At 37.9% G+C, this 24,899-nt stretch overlaps 1 protein-coding gene across 1 annotated transcript in view; it reads left to right on the top strand.

Moving 5' to 3' along the window:
* Positions 1-663: 663 nt before the first annotated feature.
* Positions 664-24,899, top strand: part of PSMD1 (proteasome 26S subunit, non-ATPase 1) — an 86,506-nt gene continuing 62,270 nt past the window's right edge. The window contains exons 1-12 of the mRNA XM_043909706.1: positions 664-843; positions 5,085-5,128; positions 5,765-5,838; positions 6,026-6,195; positions 9,204-9,409; positions 15,721-15,864; positions 17,936-18,162; positions 19,941-20,001; positions 20,909-21,037; positions 22,534-22,622; positions 23,095-23,173; positions 23,775-23,948. Coding sequence (XP_043765641.1) covers positions 828-843; positions 5,085-5,128; positions 5,765-5,838; positions 6,026-6,195; positions 9,204-9,409; positions 15,721-15,864; positions 17,936-18,162; positions 19,941-20,001; positions 20,909-21,037; positions 22,534-22,622; positions 23,095-23,173; positions 23,775-23,948 — 1,413 coding nt within the window. The 5' untranslated portion in view covers positions 664-827. The remainder of the gene's footprint in view (positions 844-5,084; positions 5,129-5,764; positions 5,839-6,025; positions 6,196-9,203; positions 9,410-15,720; positions 15,865-17,935; positions 18,163-19,940; positions 20,002-20,908; positions 21,038-22,533; positions 22,623-23,094; positions 23,174-23,774; positions 23,949-24,899) is intronic.

Below are 24,899 nucleotides of genomic sequence, written 5' to 3'. Positions count from 1 at the left end.
CCCTCCGCTATGGCGGGTGAGAGGAACTGGGCAGATGGAAGGCAATAATGACATTTTTTTTTCCTTTGGAACACTTTTTACTGTATATCTTTGTATACTTCTGATTTTTAAATCATTTACAATATTCACTACTCCAAATGTAAATTAAAACCTTCCTTGTTCAACTTTATGAAAAACCAGTAATTACCTAGGGGTTCACTGTGATACGATAATAGGGCACTAATGTGAGGATTTCTTTTGAAGCTGGGCTCCACTTTTTAAAAATTTTGAAAATCACTTTTCTAAGAAATGCTCTTGGCCCTACCCAGACCCCCAAAGGTTTGGCTGGGGGGCGCTGCAGGGAGACCGCCCAGACAGCAGGTGGCGTTGTGAACATCGCGAGAGCCTCCCCCTCAACCTCCCTTTTCTCAGCAATGGCGGGTGGCGGTGGGGTCCTTTTTCTAGGGGTGGCTATTCTGAAGCCTGACCCCAGGTGCGGACGCGGGTTACAGTCCCCGCGGGAGCTGTGGCCTCGAGGAGGGTTAGAGAAGACCATGGAGCTCTTCGTGCACCCCCATCCCGCGCGAGGCGGTGCGGCAGCGGCGGCCCGGGGAGACACAGACCCAGGGGGCAGAATTCGCGCCGGGCGGCAGGCGGAGTCGCGGGCAGCTTTGGGGCGGGCAGGGTCCTGGGTGAGAAGCGAGCCGGCGGCCTGAGGAGGCGACTGACTTGAGCAGGGCACCCGGGGGGAGCCAGGAGGCGCGGCGAAGCGAGCGGGCCCTGAGCTGACAGATACACGGCGTGGCCGGAGCGGCGAGCGAGCGGGCGGGCGAGTGCGGGGCGCAGCCATGATCACTTCGGCCGGTGAGTGGGGCCGCAGCCGGCGCCGCCAGGGAGGAGCCGCCACGCCGGCTTTTAGCTGAGTCAGGGCCGGTGACTGGGCACCTCCCGGCGGAGGCGCCGCGCGCCTCGCTGTCCAAAGCCCACCTCCGGGCGGGAGCTGGCCGTGCGGCCCGGCCTCTCCGAGGGGGGCCCCGCGACCACCTCCGGCTCTGGGGGAAAAATCGCGCTGGGGTGGACCGGCTCGTCGTCCCTCCCCAGCCACTCCCCCTGACCGGTGCCCGGACCCGAGGGGCTTCCCGGGCGGGTCTTCGACCCCGACGGCTTTTCCTTAATTCCCTCCCTCCCGAAGTTGAGCGTGTGGGGCCGTCCGATCCCAGCCCTTTCTCGCGGGTGGTTAGGGTGGGATGGTCCCCCCTGTGCAGCCGGACGGTAAGGCAGCCCATGCTACACAGTACTTCCCGACCTGACCCAGCTCTTGTCTTCTTTGGAGTGAAATCTAAATTAAACGAGGGCTGGGTCAGGTCGTTTCTGAGTCTATTCCAAGGATATTTTAATTAAGGCACCCCGAGAACTTTTCCTGTGTACTGAGAATCAGCCTATGGTTTTGAGGCTGGATGTACGGTAACTCTGCTACCTTTAAGAAGGAACTCTTGGGTGTGCGGGCAGGTTTCCTCCACTTAACCCTTTCGCGCGTGGATTCGTGGAATGAGGTTTGCAGCGGGAATCAGCTCTGAGGTCAGTTTTCAAGTGAAAATTTTTAAGCCCCTCACTGCAGGTCGATCTGCACAAAGTTGTCCACAGTCTTGGTGCCTTTTTTTTTTTTTTTTGCCGGCTCACAGACCTTTTTCTCGTCCTGTTTTACTCTACACTTGTCCCTCAAGTGTTTTGTTGTAAACAAACTGATGATCAGAAGACAGTGACTTGTACTTTTAAGGAACTTGTGTTTATGAGGATTGCATAAATTGACGGAGACCCTGGAAGGCATAATTTTACACTTGAAGAAATGCCGCCAGCACACAGAATTAGACTTTTGTTTTAGTTCAGTATAAGTAAAAGCTTTTCCAGTCAGAATTCTGTAATGATAAAATTAGCGTTAAATTTCTTACCACTTGTAAATGTAAGACTCATTGTTTTTCAGATTCATCTTCTTAGCCCAGAGCACCTTCATCTCTTGCCTAGGTTGCTTTGAGAGCCCTAAGATTCTGTTTTTCCAATATTACCTCCATATAGTTTATTCTTCTTGATGTAGTCAGAGTATTCTTTCTTAAACGTTAATCACATAATATTTTTCTGCTTAGAATCCTTCAGTGCTCCCTATTGTGTTTATAATATAAAATACAAGTTTAAAGACCTACATGATTTGATCCCTGCTTTTCTTGTACTACTCTTTTCTTCGGTTTTACATAATCATACTGGCCTTTCTGTTCCTTCAATATGTATGTCAGTTTCTTTCCTACAGGCCCTATCACATTATCTTCTCCCTTTCTAAACTCTTCTTCCTCAAGTTTTCCCTTAGCTTCTCAGTCCTTAGTTTCTGATCAAATTTTAATCTTCCCTGATCATCCTATTAAAACATGCTGGGTCTCTCCCCCTCATCCATCCCCTTCCTTCATTACAGTCCTGTAATTACTTTGTTTATTTACCTGACTACTGTCTTTCTGTCTGTGGTAGAATTTTGGGCGGGAAACCTTTCATAATTCTTAGAACAACTGCCAAGCAGATGGCAGAATTTCAAAAGTGTATCTTGAATGAAGAAATCAGTTAACTAATCAAATCAATAAATCAGTCACTAGAGTATTTGAAGGAGAGGCTAAAAAGAAAACACTTGTATGGAACTTAATAGAATTTAAACCTGATGATTTTTGAAGTCCTGCTCTGAGACTCTGTGATGGTAGAATAGTACCTATTTGTTACTCTGATTGGTTACATTTACAGGATTACTTAATCAGCTTCTGCTCCAAACCTTTTGTCACCTGATTTCCTGTTCTTTGGCTGGCTGTGGTTTAGGATCTGTCCCTGGTGCTAAAGAGAAGCTAACAGGTTCCAGTTCGGATTAGTCAGTTTATTTGTTCATTTATGGTCTAGGCACTTGCAGGACACTACAAACACAGTGGTGAATAAAAGGTCAGCGTGTACTGTTAAGTTTTTCAAGAGTTTTGGCTGTGAAAGGGAGTGGAGAGATAGAGATATAGGGGGTTATTAAGAGGGAGAGACAAGAATGAAATTCCTTGAGGCAGCTGTTTCAACTTTTAAGCTGTGTCTTCTGGAGCATAGCTTCATGTTTATGAATAATATGCTATTTTAAATAACGCTATAAGTTGATACAGCAACTTAGATAGTACTTGCTGACGCCGTATTATGGCACAGGAGATTTTTTAGCATCCTGAAACCTTTCCCATTCCCCAGGTGCACCCATCCCCCATCTAAAGGTGAGTTCTTCTGTTTTTAAGATGGGAAATATTTGTGTATGGAGTGTAGGTATTTGATTTCATTGTGTTCCATGGACAATGGCTGCACTTCTAAGCCAGGACAACCATGTAATGCATTAGTCGTAAGTGAAACCAAACAGGTGAGTGTACAAGAATCCATCATGTCTTTTGGTAAAAGCAATTCAGGTATACCATTGATTGTTGATAAGGGGATGGGTAGCATTTTTAGTATTTTGATAAAGCATTCTGCTGTCTGCCATCTGTTCCAGATTTAAGGCACTCTTCTCTGTCAGCTTTTCACTGTCATTAGTTTCCAATCTCCCCCCACACCCCACATTGCCTTCTTTAATCTGTTTTCTCTTCATGCTTTCAATTCAGCTTCTCTGTTCTGGGTTTGTTATACCAACCTACAGCACCAAGAAGTTCCTTTTATCTGCATTTAAAGTTTTAGATTAGTAATATGCCCTAGCTAGAACCGTGGCATAGTTTCCTTTGCTGAATTGTGTGTCTTTTCTCATATGACTGTCTAAAGACTGCCGAAGCTGTTTGGCAAACCTACACTTACCACTTAGAAATGGCTACATCTACTAAGGAAAGTTGCCTTGACACTTCTTGTATCAGTCAGTTTAGTTTCCTTTATGGTTCAAGGACAGTAATTTCCCACTTTTTTTTTTTCCCTTAATAATCCCTTTGATATGTGACTGTATTTCAGGATGCATTTTGGGGAGAGAACAGTTATTTCCTCTACTCTCCACTGTTGGTGCCAATACTTCAGGCTCACGTGGGGATTGCTTTGCTTCAGTAACTGATGTCAGAACAAGTGAGATTGCTCATCATTTAGCAAAACCCTATAGGTTACTTGTGATACAACAGAGGTGCCTTAATATAAGCATCTTGAAATAGTCAAATTATTTTTCTCTGTTGAGTTGACAACTAAATATTCCTGCTTCTGTAAATAATTTTATGACTTTTGGTTTATTTTGTGTGAATAATTTTATTCTAAAATTGTGAAGGGAAATTTCTCATTTTGGTCAGTCAATTAGGCCAGTGATTCTTAAACTATAATGAATATCAGTATTGCAAGGAAGGCTTGTGGCCCCATTACCGGACCCCATCCCCACAATTTTTGATTCACTAGATATGTAATGGGGCCAAGAATTTTTATTTTTAACAAGTTCCCAGGAAATGCTTGTACCAATTGATCCAGGAGCCATACTTTGAAAACTGTTGAATTAGGCACATAATGTGATATATGTGGTATTGTGAGAGTTTGATAACATAGTTAACTCTTGAACTTTGAAATATAAACGTTTTGGTTTTAAAGATGGGGGGGGCGGATCGGGATGGGGAATACATGTAAATCCATGGCTGATTCATGTCAATGTATGACAAAAACCACTACAATATTGTAAAGTAATTAGCCTCCAACTAATAAAAATAAATGAAAAAAAAAAGAAAGAAATATAAACTTTTTGGTTTTAAAGAAAAATAATCGTTCCTGTAATGAAGTCACCCCTCAAAACATATTATTTTCCAACTGTGATATATTTTTCATTAAGCATTAGTTTATCTTAGCATATATATTTCATAATCACAATATATAGCCTTCCTGGTGGCTTAGTTGATAAAGAATCTGCCTGCAATGCAGGAAACCCCAGTTCGGTCCTTGGGTTTGGAAGATCCCCTGGAGAAGGAAATGGCAACCCACTTCAGTATTTTTTCTTGGGAAATCCCATGGATAGAGGAGCCTGGCGGGCTACAGTCTAATCAGGTCACAAGAATCGGACACGACTGAGCAACTAAACTAATCACAGTCTACCTTTTATCTTGTAGCTGGAATTATTTCTCTTCTGGATGAAGAAGAACCACAGCTTAAGGTATGAGTGGAAGAAAATTAACCGCGCTTAATATTTGTACTTTGAAACTGTTTGGCTATATTGATATTTGTGTATATTCCATCATTTAAAATAGCCATTATACCCAGTCTATAACCAGTCATTGAAATCTAGACCCAGAAGACAGTGTTTTGGCAACAGCAGTTGGTTTTCCCTAGAGTTTAGCAAAGCTGAGGCAAATAAATCTCAGTATGGTACCTGGAAACTGCCCCCCTCCAATTTTCTGTATCAACAGAAATCACATATTTTAAAACTTTTTTCATATGACAAAAATTTGAAATATATTTAGTTGGCTCCAGGCACCTGAATTCATTTGTATCCAAATCAGCAACCTAGAGTCAATCTTAACACATACTGTCAAAGAAGAAAAATGTTCAGTATGATAAGGAATGACATTATATGGCTAGTCTCATGTTCTGTGATTGAAAACAGAAAGGAAGTATGTAAGCCCAAGAGAAAATGTAAGTTAGTTGGTAAACTTTTATATTTGTCATAGATTAAAACTTTTAGTAAATAAGACTTAGAATTTGGCCATTGATTTGTTTGAAGCTTTTTTTTTTTAAGGAAATATAATGATAAGCCTGTCTCAAAATTGAATTTCGGTTTTATCTTCTACAGGAATTTGCACTACACAAATTGAATGCAGTCGTCAATGACTTCTGGGCAGAAATTTCTGAGTCTGTAGACAAAATGTAAGAATTTATTTCTATTAATTGGAATAAAGTAGATCAACCTTAATTATCCATGGATGTGGGTCTTGTGGTTTATTAATTCATTTAGCAGTTTACTGCCACTAAATTGTGACTTGAGTATATAGATTTGGAATTTTTAAAGAGAACCACAGTTTGAACTAGGCCTATACTTCCTAATTTCTTTCAGAGAAGTTTTGTATGAAGATGAAGGTTTCCGGAGTCGGCAGTTTGCGGCCTTAGTGGCATCTAAAGTATTTTATCACCTGGGGGCTTTTGAGGAGTCTCTGAATTATGCACTTGGAGCAGGTGACCTCTTCAATGTCAATGATAACTCTGAATATGTGGAAACTATTATAGGTAATTATCTTCCATCTAGTAAGGCTTTATCTTGTTGGCCTCTTTCTTGCTCTCCTACATACAGCATTTTCCCCCCCCGAATTACTCTTTGATGTTGCCACATTTCATTTTAATTGAAAGTTCGTAATCTTTCTATAATAATCTTATGCAGACTGAGTTTTTAGATCTGCCTTAGAATTCTGTGCTGTTATTTTTTATCATAATGAACAGTAACATCAATAACAGTAATTATTAATGAAAGCACTCACCTCACAAAATATTTTAAGAGTCTAAGAAATTATTCAGAAACAGCTGACTTAAGGCAAAGTTAGTTATCTCAGCGGTTATAGTCATCTCTTTTCCAGTGAGCATACACTTATACAAAAAAATTAAATCAGGTTATTGTGAATAACAGAAATTAAATGATAGCAATTTATAGAACTGTTTCTAGCACAGGAAAACGTTATTCAGTATTTCCATTGTGCTAGGCACTGTCCTGGTCATTCTTCGTATCATGGTTTATTCCACAGCTTCCATGTGAAAGGGGAGCTCACCCTGTTGTATAGATGAGCAAACTTGGGTTTCAAGATGATAAAGACACATGGTTATTAAATAGGAGGGTCAGAATTTAAAACCTAGGCTTAATCTGTACGAAATCCATATTGTTTCTACTAGTAACCGTTGTTGTCTTATTTGTTTCTGTATTTTTGAAGTGAGAGCGTAGCACACAGGCAAGCCTCTGGGTTCTCCATCTTATAAGTTGAATCAGCTTTGTAAGATTTTGTTCAGAGCTTTTGTAGCTTTAAAAATGTTTGAAAACACTTGCTCTAATAGATGAAAGAAGAGATTGTGTACCCTTCAGACATGTCTTTATGAATATGAAGCTTTAGGTTATAATTACAGATAGCCCAAGAGTGTTTTCTGCAAGTGTGTATAGTATAGATAGTTTTTTGAATTCCTGATTGAGAGGAGATCTGCATTATTCCCCTGAATTCTTAAAGGGAGAAAATTGGTATTCTCTTTCAGAAATTGGGAAATGCTGCACTAGGCAGTCTCGAAAGGGGTACTTTTCAAATGTCCCTGAAATTTGTAGTAAGATTTTGTGTTCACATTTTAAAATTTTTTGCTATATGGTGAGAGGATGTTTCAAGCTTTATTGTTGTTGGGGATTCATTAAACTGGAGTTTTCATCTGTGAATCCTGTGGAAAAAACAGATTATTTTAAAGAATAGACCATATCATTTGAAACCAGAGCACTTCCCCTGCATTGTTAGGAATGGGGAGTTAAATACTTTTATCTTTTCTTTTATTTGAAGGATTTATTTTGATGAATGTTGATAATTTTTTTCAGCAGTGATCTGCAGGTGCTTGCTATGTTACCATTTTACAAATGATGATTTTAATCAGGACAGTTGGTCCATGAGGTGGTAGATTCCTTCCTGTGTATCATCTTAATCACAGCTTATAAGAGGTGATTGTTGACTGGTAGACCAGTTCTGTTTGCTTTTCTTTAAGTAGAAATGGGGTTCACCCTTCTAGTTTTCTTGGGACTATTAGAATGGATTTTTTTTTTTTTTCATAATGTCAGTGAGATCTGTGAAAAGGTACATAAATTAGAATTTAGGAACACCTTCCTAGGACCTTAAATAAGTGTCGTAAGCAGTACACTCAGAAAACCCAAGGCTAAAAATTTTCTCCCAATTATAATAAGACTTTAGCTAGAAAGGAGACTACAGTTAGTATATACCTGGTAAGTGAGAGCATGAGTCTCATTTGAAACTTAGAAGGTAACATTTTTCTTCCTCCATTATTAAATCTGAGATTCCTCTCTGGTGAGACAGGGGTAATGTTTCCTTGCAACTACATTTGGTTCAAAAAGCTCCTATTGGGACCTGGTGAAGATTTTCTGCAATGAAAATTGTTTAAGGTCTGCATTGTGACTGCCACTTTGTTCTTCTAACTGTACCTGAACCTGTCTAATTCTTCCTGGATGGATCCTGAACCTGGTCTATTCCAGTTTAGAAAAGTGTTCTGCTTCCCCTGAATGTAGCCCCATTGACATGGGCCCTGTAGTCGACCAGCAGTTCTTCATGCTCGTTCAGTTGTTTCTGTTTGCTAAGGCTATAGTTTGCAACTCATTAATCTTTTCCTTGTACCTTTCTCTTTGAAAAGGAGAGTGACAAGCCAGTGAGTTATAGAGAGGATAACTGTTGTATATCTCATTTAGCTTGAGTGGCTATCTACCTTACGAAGCTGGAAGAAGTCTTAGGGTAATTTCCCTTTTTGGTTGCTCTTAACAAGTTTATGGTACGATGGTAAAGTAGTATAAGTTGTAAACATGATACTTCCTCCCCTTTCATCCAAATCATTGTGAAATGTGAAAGCCAAATTGTGCATGTGCACCACTGCATGAATTTTCATACTCTCTGTTTGGGGGAGAGGGGAAATATGTGAGAAAGGTTCACCCTACCTCACATTGAGGCAGTGAATATTTTAACTGATTGCTGGAAAAGGTTTTGGAAATCTTTGGGATTGCCTTTAGGACCAGTGGCACATTTCAGGTCATTTCACCATTACTCTACAAAGATGATTAAGGCAGGCTCTACTCTCAAGGAGCTAATAATTTCATTAATGTGAAGACTGATAATTTATTGCCACGTGATAATTGCTACAATGGGTTTTTAATATTCTTGACGACAAGTGTTTGTTTTTTGAAAAGTGAAACAGTCAGCTATTTGTAGCCAACTCTGTAAAATAAGCAGCTTGGCCAAGTTGAATAATGTAATTTTGGTTGAAGTACAGTAACAAGATAGAAATGTTTTAAATAATATCAGCTTATGGAATTAGTGTAACTGTTATGAAGGGAACTATTGTTTGAAGGTATAACTTCTAGCATTTAAAAATTTTGAAATTTACTTATTACTCTACAGTCATCCCATAGGTTTTCATGGTGACAAATGTAGGTATTGTCCTTTCTAGTAGTATCAGCCCAATTTACAAGGTAATCAGTTATTTTATTTTTCCTATAGCAAAGTGCATTGATCACTACACCAAACAATGTGTGGAAAATGCAGATTTGCCCGAAGGAGAAAAAAAACCAATTGACCAGAGATTGGAAGGCATTGTGAATAAAATGTTTCAAAGATGTCTAGATGATCACAAGTATAAGCAAGCTATCGGCATTGCTCTGGAGACACGAAGACTGGATGTCTTTGAGAAGACTATACTTGAGTCGGTAGGTAGAGGGTGCGACTTTAGAGATTTTTATTGATGAAGAATCAGCAGAGCAAATTATTAAAACTGAAAATTGTAGTGAAAAGAAACTAGCTTAGATAAAATAAGATGCGATGGTCTTTTGAAAAAAAATTATTTTTATATTTTTAAAATATGTCTTTTTATATTTTTTATGATTTTAATATATTGATAAAGGAACTTTGGCTGTGCTTGTTGAATAGCTTCCTTTGTCTTACCACTTTTATTCCTTTGAGGTCTTGCGTGGGGAAGTTGTCTTAATTAGGCTTTCTCTAGTTGCTGTGCTTGGGCTTCTCATTGCAGTGGCTTCTCTTATTAGAAGGCATAGGCTCTAGGGTGCAGGCTTCAGTAGTTATGGCACATGGCCGTGCCTCTTCCCAGGCACGTGGAATCTTCCCAGACCAGGGATTGAACCTGTGACCCTTGCCTTAGCAAGCAGGTTCTTAAGCACTGGACCATCAGAGAAGTCCTCTGCCCTTTCAAAGAAGACTATAATGATAACTACTATTGTAGTGCCTTTATTATGGCTAAAACTATACTTTCCCAGTTTGGGGGTGTTTTGCAATAATTATGACAATTGTAAGTCACCAACCAAAGTGGTCAGAGAGGTGCAAGCCTGAGTTAAATGAACATTGATCTGTTAAGTGCCCACTTAGCCTGCCTCACCCCCATCCTTCTCCACGAGCTAGCGTTTTGTACTCCAGCCATCTTGACTTTGTCTCTTCTAGGTGTACCGAGCATCATTCCCCTTACCAAAAATATTGCCCCTCCGGAAAACATCCTTTTCTTTTCCTTACCTGCTTTATTCCCGTTCAAGATTCATAGTTCAGCTCACCTGTCATGTGTTTACAGATCCTTCTGTCAATCCCTGCCAGCCATATCCTTCTCAACCCCTAGATCCAACTTGGTCCACCAGATCAGAACCTACTTAAGGCCGGGTTCTTTTACCGCTGGGTCCCCAAACCTAAGGCAACGTTTAGCAGCAGTGGTGAGATTTGTTTAAGTGACTGTAAATACATGAATGGCCCAGTGTCATAGAATGGCTCTTATTTTTGCTGTTTGATTTTTGTGCAGTTGTAGTTACTCCTTATCTTCAGGTGACTAAAACTAAAATACTTGCTTTTATTCATTCAACATTGTTCTCAGCATTGGAGATGACAGTGGGAAGCAAGGAACAAAGTTCCTGCTCAAGTGGAATAATCCACTAGGGGAATAGGCGGTGACTCCTGTTCCCTGTAAGGTCAAGGGGTGATAAATGTTTAAAAAAAGAGTAAAGCAGAGTAGGAAGTGCATCTTACTTTGTCTCCCAGTGCACAAGTACATATATTAATAGATGTAACTTAGGATGAAATCTGCTGTGCTTAGTCACTCAGTTGGGTCCGACTCTTTGTGACCCCGTGGACTGTAACCTGCCAGGCTCCTCTGTCCATGGGGATTCTCCAGGCAAGAATACTGGAGTGGGTTGCCATGCCCTCCTCTAGGGGATCTTCCCAGCCCAAGGATAGAACCCAGGTCTCCTGCATTGCAGGCAGATTCTTTTTGTCTGAGCCACCAGGGAAGCCCATAAGAAGAAATAATACCTACTTTTTCTGCTTCTAATGTAATCATGATATTTTTAAATTGTACTTCATTTTTTTGAAAAATCTTAGTCCTATTAAGTTGATTTCATTATCTGTGCACTGATTTGTCACAACCTGCTTACAAAATAAATTTTATTTTATCATTAATTGTTCAGTTCATTTCAGTCGCTCAGTCATGTCCGACTCTTTGTGACCCCATGAATCACAGCACGCCAGGCCTCCCTGTCTATCACCAACTCCTGGAGTCCACCCAAACCCACGTCTATTAAGTCGGTGATGCCATCCAGCGATCTCATTCTCTGTCCCCTTCTCCTCCTGCCCCCAATCCTTCCCAGCACCAGAGTCTTTTCAGATGAGTCAGTTCTTCGCATCAGGTGGCCAAAGTGTTGGAGTTTCAGCTTTAGCATCAGTCCTTCCAATGAACACCCAGGACTGATCTCCTTTAGGATGGACTGGTTGGATCTCCCTGCAGTCCAAGGGACTCTCAAGAGTCTTCTCCAACACCACAGGTCAAAGCATCAGTTCTTCGGTGCTCAGCTTTCTTCACAGTCCAACTCTCATATTCATACGTAACTACTGGAAAAATCATGGCCTTGACTAGACAGACCTTTGTTGGAAAAGTAATGTCTCCGCTTTTAAATATGCTATTTAGGTTGGTCATAACTTTTCTTCCAAGGAGTAAGCATCTTTTAATTTCATGGCTGTAATCACCATCTGCGGTGATTTTGGAGCCCAGAAAAATAAAGTCTGACACTGTTTCCACTGTTTCCCCATCTATTTGCCATGAAGTGATGGGACCAGATGCCATGATCTTAGTTTTCTGAATGCTGAGCTTTAAGCCAGCTTTTTCACTCTCCTCCTTCACTTTCATCAAGAGGCTTTTTAGTTCCTCTTCACTTTCTGCCATAAGGGTGGTGTCATCTGCATATCTGAAGTTATTGATATTTCTCCCGGCAATCTTGATTCCATCTTGTGCTTCTTCCAGCCCAGCGTTTCTCATGATGTATTCTGCATGTAAGTTAAGTAAGCAAGGTGACAGTATACAGCATTGACATACTCCTTTTCCTATTTGGAACCAGTCTGTTGTTCCATGTCCAGTTCTGACTATTGCTTCCTGACCTGCATACAGGTTTCTCAAGAGGCAGGTCAGGTGGTCTTGTATTCCCATCTCTTGAAGGATTTTCCACAGTTTATTGTGATCCACACAGTCAAAGGCTTTGGCATAATCAATAAAGCAGAAATAGATGTTTTTCTGGAACTCTGTTGCTTTTTTGATGACCCAGCGGATGGTGGCAATTTGCTGTCTGGTTCCTCTGCCTTTTCTAAATCCAGCTTGAACATCTGGAAGTTCTTGGTTCATGCACTGCTGAAGCCTGGCTTGGAGAATTTTGAGCATTACTTTACTAGCGTGTGAGATGAGTGCAATTGTGCCGTAGTTTGAGCTTTCTTTGGGATTGGAATGAAAACTGACCTTTTCCAATCCTGTGGCCACTGCTGAGTTTTCCAAATTTGCTGGCATATTGAGTGCAGCACTTTCACAGCATCATCTTTCAGGATTTGAAATAGCTCAACTGGAATTCCATCTCCTCCACTAGCTTTGTTCTCAGTGATGCTTTCTAAGGCCCACTTGACTTCACATTCCAGGATGTCTGGCTCTAGGTGAGTGATCACACCATCATGATTATCTGGGTCTTGAAGATATTTTTTGTACAGTTCTTCTGTGTATTCTTGCCACCTCTTCTTAATATCTTCTGCTTCTGTTAGGTCCATACCATTTCTGTCCTTTATTGAGCCCATCTGTGCATGAAATGTTCCCTTGGTATCTCTAATTTTCGTGAAGAAATCTCTAGTCTTTCCCATTCTATTGTTTTCCTCTATTTCTTTGCATTGATCGGTGAGGAAGGCTTTCTTATCTCTCCTTGCTATTCTTTGGAACTCTGCACTCAAATGGGTATATCTTTCCTTTTCTCCTTTGCTTTTCGCTCCCCTTCTTTTCACAGCTATTTGTAAGGCCTTCTCAGACAGTCATTTTGCTTTTTTGCATTTTTCTTGGGGATGGTCTTGGTCACTGCCTCCTGTACAATGTCACGAACTTCCATCCATAGTTCATCAAGCACTCTATCAGATCTAATCCCTTGAATCTAATGTCACTTCCACTGTATAATCATAAGGGATTTTATTTAGGTCATAAGTGAATGGTCAAGTGGTTTTCCCCACTTTCTTCAATTTAAGTCTGTCTTTGGCAATAAGGAGTTCATGATCTGAGCCACAGTCAGCTCCTGGTCTTGTTTTTGCTGACTGTATAGAGCTTCTCCATCTTTGGCTGCAAAGAGTATAATCAATCTGATTTTGGTGTTGGCCATCTGGTGATGTCCATGTGTAGAGGCTTCTCTTGTGTTGTTGGAAGAGGGTGTTTGCTATGACCAGTGCGTTCTCTTGGCAAAACTCTATTAGCCTTTGCCCTGCTTCATTCTGTACTCCAAGGCCAAATTTGCCTGCTACTCCAGGTGTTTCCTGACTCCCTACTTTTGCATTCCAGTCCCTTATAATGAAAAGGACATCTTGTTTGGGTGTTAGTTCTAAAAGGTCTTGTAGGTCTTCATAGAACCGTTCAACTTCAGCTTCTTCAGCATTACTGGTTGGGGCATAGACTTGGATTACCGTGATATTGAATGGTTTGCCTTGGAAACGAACAGAGATCATTCTGTTGTTTTTGAGATTGCATCCAAGTACTGAATTTCGGCCTCTTTTGTTGACTATGATGGCTATTCCATTTCTTCTAAGGGATTCCTGCCCACAGTAGTAGATATAATGGTCATCTGAGTTAAATTCACTCATTCCAGTCCATCTTAGTTCACTGATTCCTAGGATGTCAACGTTCACTCTTGCCATCTCCTGTTTGACCACTTCCAGTTAGCCTTGATTCATGGACCTAACATTCCAGGTTCCTGTGCAATTATAGCATTGGACCTTGCTTCTGTCACCAGTCACATCCACAACTTGGTATTGTTTTTGCTTTGCTCCTTCCCTTCATTCTTCCTGGAGTTATTTCTTCACTGATCTCCAGTAGCATGTTGGGCACCTACCGACCTAGGGAGTTCATCTTTTAGTGTCCCATCTTTTTGCCTCTTAATACTGTTCACGGGGTTCTCAAGGCAAGAATACTGAAGTGGTTTGCCATTCCCTTCTCCAGTGGACCACATTCTGTCAGACCTCTCCACCATGACCCGTCCGTCTTGGGTGGCCCCACACGGCATGGCTCAGTCTCACTGAGTTAGACAAAGCTGTGGTCCTGTGATCAGATTGGCTCGTTTTCTGTGATTATGGTTTCGGTGTGTCTGCCCTCTGATGCCCTCTCGCAACACCTACCCTGTTACTTGGGTTTCTCTTACCCTGGACGTGGGGTGTCTCTTCACCGCTGTTCCAGCAAAGTGCAGCCGCTGCTCCTTACCTTGGGCGAGGGGTATCTCCTCAGGGCCGCCCCTCCTGACCTTGAATGTGGAGTAGCTCTTGTCGGCCCTCCTGCTCTGGAGCATGGAGTAGCTCAAAGTAACATTGAATGTTAGCTTTCTTTAAATTCTATAGCAATTTATAATTTTTCAAAGGTTTTGTGTGCATTCTGTATAATCCTATATTAACCCCTTTTAATCCCCAACTCTTCTATCACCCCTCCCCGTTCCCTGTCCCCTCTGATAACTACGAGTTTGTTCCCTATATCTGTGAGTCTGCTTTTGTTTTTTATTTGATTCACTAGTTTGTTGTGTTTTTTAGATTCTACATATTAGTGATACCGTGTGGTATTTGTCTTTCTCTATCTGACTTTATTTTACTTGGCATAGTGCGCTTCAAATCTACCCATGTTGCTGCACATGGCAAGATTTCATTTCTTTTTTATGACTGAGTAGTATTCCACTGTATATATACATATGTGTGTGCATATATGTGTGTGTGGGGGGGCATATATATGTAGACACACATATATTTATCCATTCATCTGTTGATGGATACTTACGTTGCTCCCATATCTTGGCTATTATTAATAACACCGCTATGAATACTGGGATGCAAAACAAAAAGTCTTTCTCAATTAGTGAATTTTTTTGAATTTTGAATTTCTCAACTCCAGTTTTAAGAAATACTCCTGTAGCTCTTCAGCATGCTTGTTTATGCTGAAGAACTTTTATAGGTTGGTATCTCAAAATTCAGGTTCCTTGAAGAACCACAAGGTAAACATAAATAGTCAGGAGTCAAAACTGCCTCAGGAGAGTGCCAGTTAGAGGTGACAGCACTCAGAGCTTGAGTCACTCAGAGCTAGAGAACAGTTCTTTTGTCCTGTGTTCCTGGCCACTGAGTATAGGAGATAAATCCTGAGGGTTAGCTAGGTTGTGTGCTTGGTATATGGACAGTTGTGTAGATCTTTTTATAATAATTAACAGCACCACTCTGTTATAGTATACTGTGTTCATATAGTGATGATCCTGGATGAACACTAAATACTTGTTTTCAACCCATTTTTTCATGAAGACAGGGAAGTAGATAATTTTCTTTTAAGATTTTCATCTAAAATAGTTAAAAATTTTAAATTTTATTTAAGTAGCAAATAAAGCTTTAGCTGCCTAGAATGACTAAAGAATATTGATTAAAATAATTTGATTTCTAAATAAACATGCTTCAGTAACTAAATAATGATGTCTCTTCAAATTACCTCTTTCAGAATGATGTCCCAGGAATGCTGGCTTATAGCTTGAAGCTCTGCATGTCTTTAATGCAGAACAAACAGTTTCGGAATAAAGTACTGAGAGTCCTAGTTAAAATCTACATGAATTTAGAGAAACCTGATTTCATCAATGTTTGTCAGGTAATAGCATATTATTTTACACTATATTACCAGGTAATGCCTCACTACCTCATGTGTGTGACCTCCTCACATCACTGTAATTTCATACATACATCTCAACTGATCTTTACAACAGCCCTGTGAAGATAAGGTGTGTATTTATGTTCTATTTTACTGATTAAAAAAACTGAAGCTCTCAAAACTAAAAAGCTATTTTGTTATAATGTATTCCTTGTGTTTTTTTCATTTTGAAAATAATCCAGGCATATAAGGAAATTTTTGGAAATGAGGTTAAAAAAAAATAAGTAGAAGAAAAGATAAAAACAGTACCTATGTTATGTCATTCTAAAAGAATTTCAGGGATAAAGATTATCTTTGGTTTCATTTCTCAAACACAACCAGAACCTTTGGGTATTTTCTTTATCTCTTTTCATGTATGGATTTCCTTGCATATGTTAAAAAAATTAAGACAGTGCAGAAAATACATAAAATGAAATGTGTATCTATCCCTTTCCCTGGGCATTTTTCCAGTTAAAAGATTCATAGATGTTTTCCTCCAAAAACATGTGGAGCTACCTCATTCTTCTCAATGACTGGATTGTATTTTTATTGACTGGAAATGCTCAGTTTGCTTTTTAAAAGTTACCACACTGTAAATTTTCTGTATTCTGCTTAGAGTATAGCATTTTATCACACATTTTTTTATTTGTTCACTATAATGTATTCTCAATATGTGTTTCTATCCTCTATACATATTTAAGATTTAGATTAATACATCCTTTTTTGAATGCTTTTTTTAAAAAAATCATTATAGGGTATTACAAGATAGTGAATATAGTTCTCTGCCTTCTGTTGCTCATCTGTTTTATGTATAGTTTTTGAAGCTTTTTAAAGCAAGTGTGAAACACAGAGAAAGTTGGAAGGAAAAACATCCACCTTATTGTCACTTGAAATCTGCTAACATTTTAGTATATGTCCTTTCACTTTTCTCTATATAGTTTTTTTGAGTTTTGTTTGCTTCTAAATAGTTTTTAATAGTTTCTTAAATGGTTTTTTAAAAGTTACATGAAAAACAATAGTCCTCTGCCTTCTTTTCTCAGTGTATTTCAGTTTTATTTCCCAGAAGTAATTTTATTTATTTTAGCTATTTTATTCCTTGTCCCTGTAAAAAATTTTTTTGAATTTTACATTTTTAAAATTTATTTTTGAACAGATGATATTACATTCACATGATTCAAAATTCATGAGGAACCAAGGGGTGTATAGTAAAAAGTCTTCTTGCCACTTCTCCCTTTGGCTCCCAAGTTCCCTTCCCTGAAAGCAAACTATAAATTATGTATGTCCTTCAGTTTAATGTTTTTTCCATGTTTTAACTCTTCACAAACTCTTGTACAAATTCTTTCTTGATTATGCAGTAGTCATTCAGTGGGTGTTCTTTGCCTTTTTTATCCAGTCTCCTGTTACTGGTCATTTATTTTGTTTCCATAATTTCCTATTCTTAGATTACAATAATTTTAATTAATGTGTTCATTTTGAAATTGAGTTATTTGCTATTTAAGAAAACACTTTAAATTGAACTCTTAAATATCCTAAATTTTTTGGATGGCTTTTGTTAAAACATGTGGCAGATCATAACAGTAGTAAGAGAAATGCTTCAGAATGTTCATTTCAGTGCCTCTTGTCCTAGCCCAGCACAATACAGTGCGTTATGAATGAATAAATGAATGTCTCCTACAATTGATGGTAAAGCAGAAATTAGAAGTAAAAGAGCACTTGATAGTGATTTATGAGTAAGTTTTAAAGAAGTCAGGATTCATTCACCAACCAGTTATTAAGTATTGCTAATTGCCAGGCACAGTATTAGGAGCCGTGAGCATAACTTGTATGGACTTTCTTATAGAAGGCAGATTCTACTTTCATGAAAACTCTGGTGCCAGGATGAGAAATGGAATGCTATTATTAGACTAGATAGTTTGCTGCAGTTTGCCTTCACTTTTATTTATGGTTTCCTGTGTTGTTGACTGTAAGTCTTTAAGTATCTTATAGACCAAGTTTTCAATTATTATGTAATTGTTCTTTATCTGCATTTCAGTGCCTAATTTTCTTAGATGATCCTCAGGCCGTGAGTGATATCTTAGAAAAACTGGTAAAGGAAGACAACCTCCTGATGGCCTATCAGATTTGTTTTGATTTGTATGAAAGTGCTAGCCAGCAGTTTCTGTCATCTGTAATCCAGAATCTTCGAACTGTTGGCACCCCTCTTGCTTCTGTGCCTGGGTCCACCAACACGGGCACTGTTCCAGGATCAGAGAGAGAAAGGTACGCCTATCTGTTTCTGCATAGAACTAACCCAGCTATCTTTAACTTATTTGGGGAGTAGATATAGTATTTCTAGACAACGTAGTCTAAGAATAAATACCATTAGATTTCGTAGGTTGTAAACTCTTAAGAAGACTATTGCTCTGTTTTGCACTCTGCTGGGCACATTAAGGAAAATGAAAAAAAAAAAAAAAAAATGGACCCTTCTGGAAACAATGAAAGTGGTTGTCTGATGGGGAGGGTGTGGGTCCTGCATGCTTTCTAATCAAGTAAATTAAAAAATCTCAGGTGGGGTAGGTTGGGCTAGATTTTAGGTGTTTGGGTTAGATATTTTACAGGTAGAAACATTCCTAGCTTTTTTATGCTCTTATTAGAACTAATAAAAATTGATGTAGTCCAGTAATCTTCATTTATCTAGGTTTTTAAAAATTTTTTTCTCAACATTATTTTGTAGATTTTAGTACAGGACTTTTGTACATTTTCCCCTAAAGTTATTCCTAAGTATATTATGTCTTTTGATACTATTGTAAGTGGTATGTTTAAGTTTCAATTCAATTTAAATTGATTGTTGCTAATATGTAGAATTATATTTGATCGTTGTATATTAAAATTGAATCCCACAACCTTGTTTAAGTCATTTAGAGGGTCGACTAAATTTTTTTTATAGATCCCTTTATAGAACTTTCTACATAGGAATCATGTCATCTGTGAGCAGAAACAGTTTTACTTCTTCCTTTATAATTTTGATATCTTTTCTCCCTTTATTTTTCTGCATTGGTTAGGATTTTTGAGCATCCTTACTTTGTTCTTAATTATGGGATAATAACATTTAGTTTATTTCTTTTTGATTTAAAATTTTCTTTCTTCTTACCTTCTCTTTTTTCTTATATTTATTTGCTCTTGTGTTCTCTCTGAATTGATCTTCATTTGTGAAATAATTATTTTTTTTTTCCATTTCTAATTTTTCCCTAGTTCTGTTGTTTCATTTCTGATATGTAATATTATTTTATATCTTGTATAATTTTATTCATGTCTTTAACTCTTTTCAAATAATTTTTTAATAATATTGAATGGGATTTTGCTTTGATCCTTTCCTGTAGTTTATCTTTACTGAAATTAGTTTTCCTAAGTATTTACAAAGGAGGCTTGTTTAGGATAGTTTTTCTAATTTCACTGTCCTCTAGAACTTCCTCTTCTGTTCTGTTTGTGGAGTTTTAAACAGAATGGTGTCTTATGTTGTGAGATCTCCTCGCTCTGTTTCCTTTCTCACTTTCATTTTGGCCTTCTTTTTCCCTTGTTTCTGCTTTCTTAATTTGAATTCTATGCCCAGCATTTTCTCCTTTGTGTTTTGCTTTGACCTAGAAGAGAGTGTTGGCCGGCCGGTTTTAAGAGTTGTTGGGGCTCTGACTGCTTTACTTCAGGCTGGTTTTGTGGCTGGTGGTAGTGGCTCTGTTTTGAGAATCTGGGAGATACTTTGTTCCCTGGTTTTGTTGTATTTATTGTCCTTTTTTTGCTAACCTAGTTAGTTGCTTTGCATGTTTTATGAAATTATTTGACGGTAATTTGGTAACTGGACTGCCTCCATCTTATTTTACAGTCTTTTCTGTTTCTTAACAGCAGTACTTTAAAAGTTATTTAGTGTTTTTTCCTTGCAAAATACTTATTATGGACATGGTTCAGATCTTCCGTTTGATTAAAAGGAAAGAGAAAAAGTCACCCACAGATACCGTTCAGAAAAGATTTATCACACTGATAACTGTTGGTTCTCTTCGTTTTAGTGACTCGATGGAAACGGACGACAAGACAGGTAGTGTACTTGTAGGAAAGACGCCAGAAGTGGTAAGTGCGCTTTTTGAAGTTGAGGTTTCCATCTAAACATATATTTCCACACTATATTGTAAATTACTTAAAAGTGTTACATACCTGCTTTTATGGAGGTTTATTATTAAGTTTGATATAAAAGTTATTTTATAAAAATAGATTTTCTATAAAAAGTAAAATTTTAAAGATTAATCCCAGGGAATTCCTTGGTGGTCCAGGGTTAGGCCTTGGCACTTTCACTGCTGAGGGCCTGAGCTCACTGCCTGGTTGAGTGAGGAACTAAAATTCCACAAGCTGCACAGCACAGGTAAAAAGCAAAAGATTGATCCCAGAAAACACTTGACTTAGAAGCAATAAAGTCCTCAGATCCTTACCAAAGAATGAACTCTGTTCAGAATAACTCTGAATTACATGTCATAGGGTGAGAAAAAACTATGGCCTCTAACAAGTAAATGACAATTTGTAGAGAGAGAGGACAGTTTAGTTGTCTTTATTTTTAATATTCATAGTGTACTTATGAGTGAGGCAAGGATTAGAGCAGTAGTCTGTTGGATGTAATGTTTCCTACATCAGAATTTTTGGTTTCTAGTTACCAGGTTGAAATTTATAATTTCAACTCTTCTTGTGGTTGGAACAAGTTGTGTTGGTGGCTCGGTATAATTCGTGAGATCATATGTATGTGTTGATTAAAGGTGCTTTTTCTCAATTTTGAGGAGAGAGTTTCTCACCTAAACTATGAGTTGGCTAAGTATAAAATAGTGTTCCCTGCATATCATCATTACTCTTTTACAGGTTTTTTAAAAATTTTTTGTATTGGAAGCTTGTTTAGTTTTTTTATGTGTATATTTCACTGGTTTAGGGCTATTAAAATCAGTTTACTGGATTTAAGTAATGTAATAATTTTCATTCTTGTTTGTTTTGGCAGAGTCCAGAGCCCAAGGACCAGACTTTGAAAATGATTAAAATTCTAAGTGGTGAAATGGCTATTGAGTTACATCTACAGTTTTTAATACGAAACAATAACACAGATCTCATGATTCTAAAAAACACAAAGGTAGAAAATTCATCTATAATGGAGGCTTTTTTCTTATATTTATTTCTTTGTTGACCATGAGTACTTAGTACTTGTTTCTTATTGAACAATTTGTTGCATTTTGTTTCTTATTGAATAATTTGTTGCATTTTGTCACGGAAATACATTTTTGAAAAAATAACAATGGGAGAGACACTTGCTCTTACTGAAGAAGAAAGAGAATTAATGCTGATTGAACTCCTGTTTTTGTGTTAGTCTGTCATTGGGAAGTTTAGTGTTTTTTTTTTTAACCCTACTCTTTTAGCTAACTTTTTTTTAAAATTTGTTTATTTTTTAATTGAAAGATAATTGCTCTACAGAATTTTGTTGTTTTCTGTCAAACCTCAATATGAATCAACCACAGGTATACATATGGTTTGGTTTTAGTCACTAAGTCATGTCCGACTCTTGCGACCCCATGGACTGTAGCCTGCCAGGCTCCTCTGTCCATGGGATTCTCCAGGCAAGAATACTGGAGTGGGTTGCCATTTCCTTCTTCAAGGTATACATATATCCCCTCCCTTTTGAACCTCCCTCCCCATCCCACTCCTCTAGGTTGATACAGAGCCCCTGTTTGAGTTTTCTGAGACATAAAGCAAATCCTGTTGGCTATCTATTTTACATATGGTAATAGCTAACTTTTATTTGAATGTGTACAGGTGGCATTTGGACAGATACCACAATCAGAGCATTAATATAGGTTGTGTGTTTGTTTTTCCCAGTGAACTGCAGACTTCTTGAGAACAGGGGTTCTTAACCTTGATATTGTAACCTTTACTGAGATATTCATCCTGACAATTGTTCATTTTAATTTTTGAACAGATAGTCTATTCATCTGGTTCCAAAAAAATTTTAATATGAAAAGATACATACTATGAAAAATCTTCCTGCCTTGCCTGTGTTATTTACCCAAATCCTTTCACAAAGTCATTTTATATAATCATATACTATTTCATTAATATGAAGTTGTTTGATTGAGGTATATGTAATCATGCTTCTCTAGATTTTTAAAATAATTTTTATAAGTGTGCAAGAGAAAAATTTGCATTTATGACAGTTTTCTGATGCTTATCTTTATAGTGCAGTCAAATTAAACAAAATTGCTTTGGTGACTGCCAGAGGTACAGTGCCAGAAGAGGTATACCATTGCTCCTCAAGTTACATCCATTCTTGGAGACCTTGAGCAGGATATCAAAGAGAAATGGCAAACTATTTAGAAACTAACAATTAGAATATCTACTATTAAAGTCTTACCTGAAATTGACCTCAAGTTAAGACCACAAATAAAACTTTTGACTTGCTGTTTTCTAATAAGCTAGTTATTTAATCTTTATAAAGAAATTTCCAAGATTCATATTTTAAATGCAAATTCAGTTTATTCATGTTTTCATCACAAAATAGTGCTTCTTATTGTGTGTTTACATGCAAGCTTGCATTTGTATGAATACAAATGATGAATATCTGTGTTTGTTTTTTAGGATGCAGTAAGGAATTCTGTCTGTCATACGGCAACTGTCATAGCAAACTCTTTTATGCACTGTGGCACTACCAGTGACCAGTTTCTTAGGTAAATGTACTCGTAGGCTCCCCCTTCGGTTTAAAAGTGTCTCTGACAGAGACTCTGTTGGCACTATTACATGGATGTGGGAAACTTTACCTGCTTGCCAGTCCTGAATTTTAAATTCTACTTTTGCTATTTTATAAATTTTTTAAATTGCATATACCTACCTGTTTTGAGGTAAAATTAATTTTCTTCATTAGTTGCCTTGAATACAGATTTTTGAATGAAATATATTAAGCTCTGAAGTTTGATACAATTTTGCTTTTGTTCATAATGTAATTACATTTGCGTTTTTAGAAAGTCCTCAGAATATTAAGAGGCCTTAAGAGGTAAAACAGAATCATCAGTAACTTGAAATCCATAAAGTAAAATGATTTTTAACAGTTCAAGGTAAAAATGTTAGAGCTTTGACTTTAGTGTTATAAAGAGCTTTATGAAATTCATTTCAATAATATTGCTAAATTTTGTTTTCTTACAGAGATAACTTGGAATGGTTAGCCAGAGCCACTAATTGGGCAAAATTTACAGCTACAGCCAGTTTGGGTGTAATTCATAAGGTAATATATACTTATCTCTGTGAGTAGGCATCAGAACAGAAGCAATTTTTCGGAGTTAAGGAACAAAAAATAGGGACTTTCCTGGAAGTCCAGTGCTTGAAACTCTGGGCATCCAAGTCAGTGGACAGACCAGGGAATTAAGATCCCACATGTCATGTAGTGCAGTCAAAAAAAAAAATAGAGAAACATGTTTACTATAATGCACTGACAAGTACATTTTGTTAAATTAGATCAGTCCTTATACAGGGGAGGATAAAGTAAATAAGAAATGTGTGGGTTTTGTTTTTTTATTTAAATAAAAAGTAGAAATCTTTTTTGTGTGAAGACTAAGCCATTTCTTAAAAGATGAATTGAAATAATTGTTTGCAGAGTCTAAGATAAATTTGGGGAAATGTTATAAAACAAAGGAGGGGAATGGAAGCATTTGTTTCTAACTAGGATGTGATTTCAGGATCACTTAAAAGCTATCTTCTCCTGTGAGTGATAAAGTTGCTTAGGAGAGAACTCCACTTCCTCCTTCACTCTGGAGAAAAAGCCGTAGTCATAGAAAATGTTTTTCTCTTTCTTTTACTGACACCTCTGTGGTGGCTCACATTTACAGGGTCATGAGAAGGAAGCATTACAATTAATGGCAACATACCTTCCCAAGGACACCTCTCCAGGGTCAGCCTATCAGGAAGGTGGAGGTCTCTATGCACTAGGTCTCATTCATGCCAATCATGGTGGTGATATAATTGACTATCTGCTTAACCAGCTCAAGAATGCCAGCAATGACGTAAGTATTAGAATGCACAACTAAATTCCCATTATTTAAGAATGAGGGAAACATTATATTTGCCAAATTATTTCAGTGAATAGAAATCTTGTAGGATTCCCAAATCTACATTCCCAGATCTAAAGTACTATTTTCATAGAATCTTTTAAAGGTAATTTCCTCTCCTCCTCTATAAGCTAAAATTGTGTTTCCAGTCCCTTAAACCTTATCTGTGAAAAGTGAAATAAAGTATCAGATTTTTATAAAATATACATTGTATGCATTGTAAGACACTTCAGAGTCTTGTTATGTTACATAAGTGATTTTCTGTTATTTTATAGGAAACTAAAGCCCCTCCAAAATTGCCTATAGTATTTTGGGAATCAGAATTCTTGCTTGTGTTATCTTTATGGTGATCTTTAAATGTAACTCTTTTGGAAAAACTTATTAAGCATCCCTGTTTTTATTTTAAGGAGCCATGACATAGGATTTTAGACTTTTTAAACTTTTATGTTAGAGTAGTCTCTATTAGAAAGCTATTGGGAGAGTAGCTCAGTGAGCCAGAAAACTTTGTCCTACTTCAGTGAAAAGACTGAGATCAGTAGGATGGTCTGTCTCAGCTAATATGCCCCCATCCACAAATCTTACATAATTTATAGATATCTCTGCCTTAAATTTCTGGTGGTCTCAGGTAAAAATTTTCTTATCAGGTAAAGCTTTTTGATTACCAGCAACAAAAACCTCTGCTGACCAACTTAAACAAGGAGTTTATTGCAACTAGCTTATATAATTAAAGGAAAAGCTGGTGAACTAGTTCTCACAGAGGTTAAAAGCAGGGTGATTCTAGGAATCTTGGTAATAGGAACTAATGGAATGGTCTCTTCGGGGCTCTACTGTCAGGATGAATGAACTTGAAATGTTTTTGGTCCTTGGGTTATTCCACTTAAGAAAGATTAAAATTCCAGAGGAGCA

Source organism: Cervus elaphus, chromosome 8 (assembly GCF_910594005.1).
Source record: "Cervus elaphus chromosome 8, mCerEla1.1, whole genome shotgun sequence".
NCBI lineage: Eukaryota > Metazoa > Chordata > Mammalia > Artiodactyla > Cervidae > Cervus > Cervus elaphus.
This window is presented reverse-complemented; position numbering and strand designations above follow the sequence as displayed.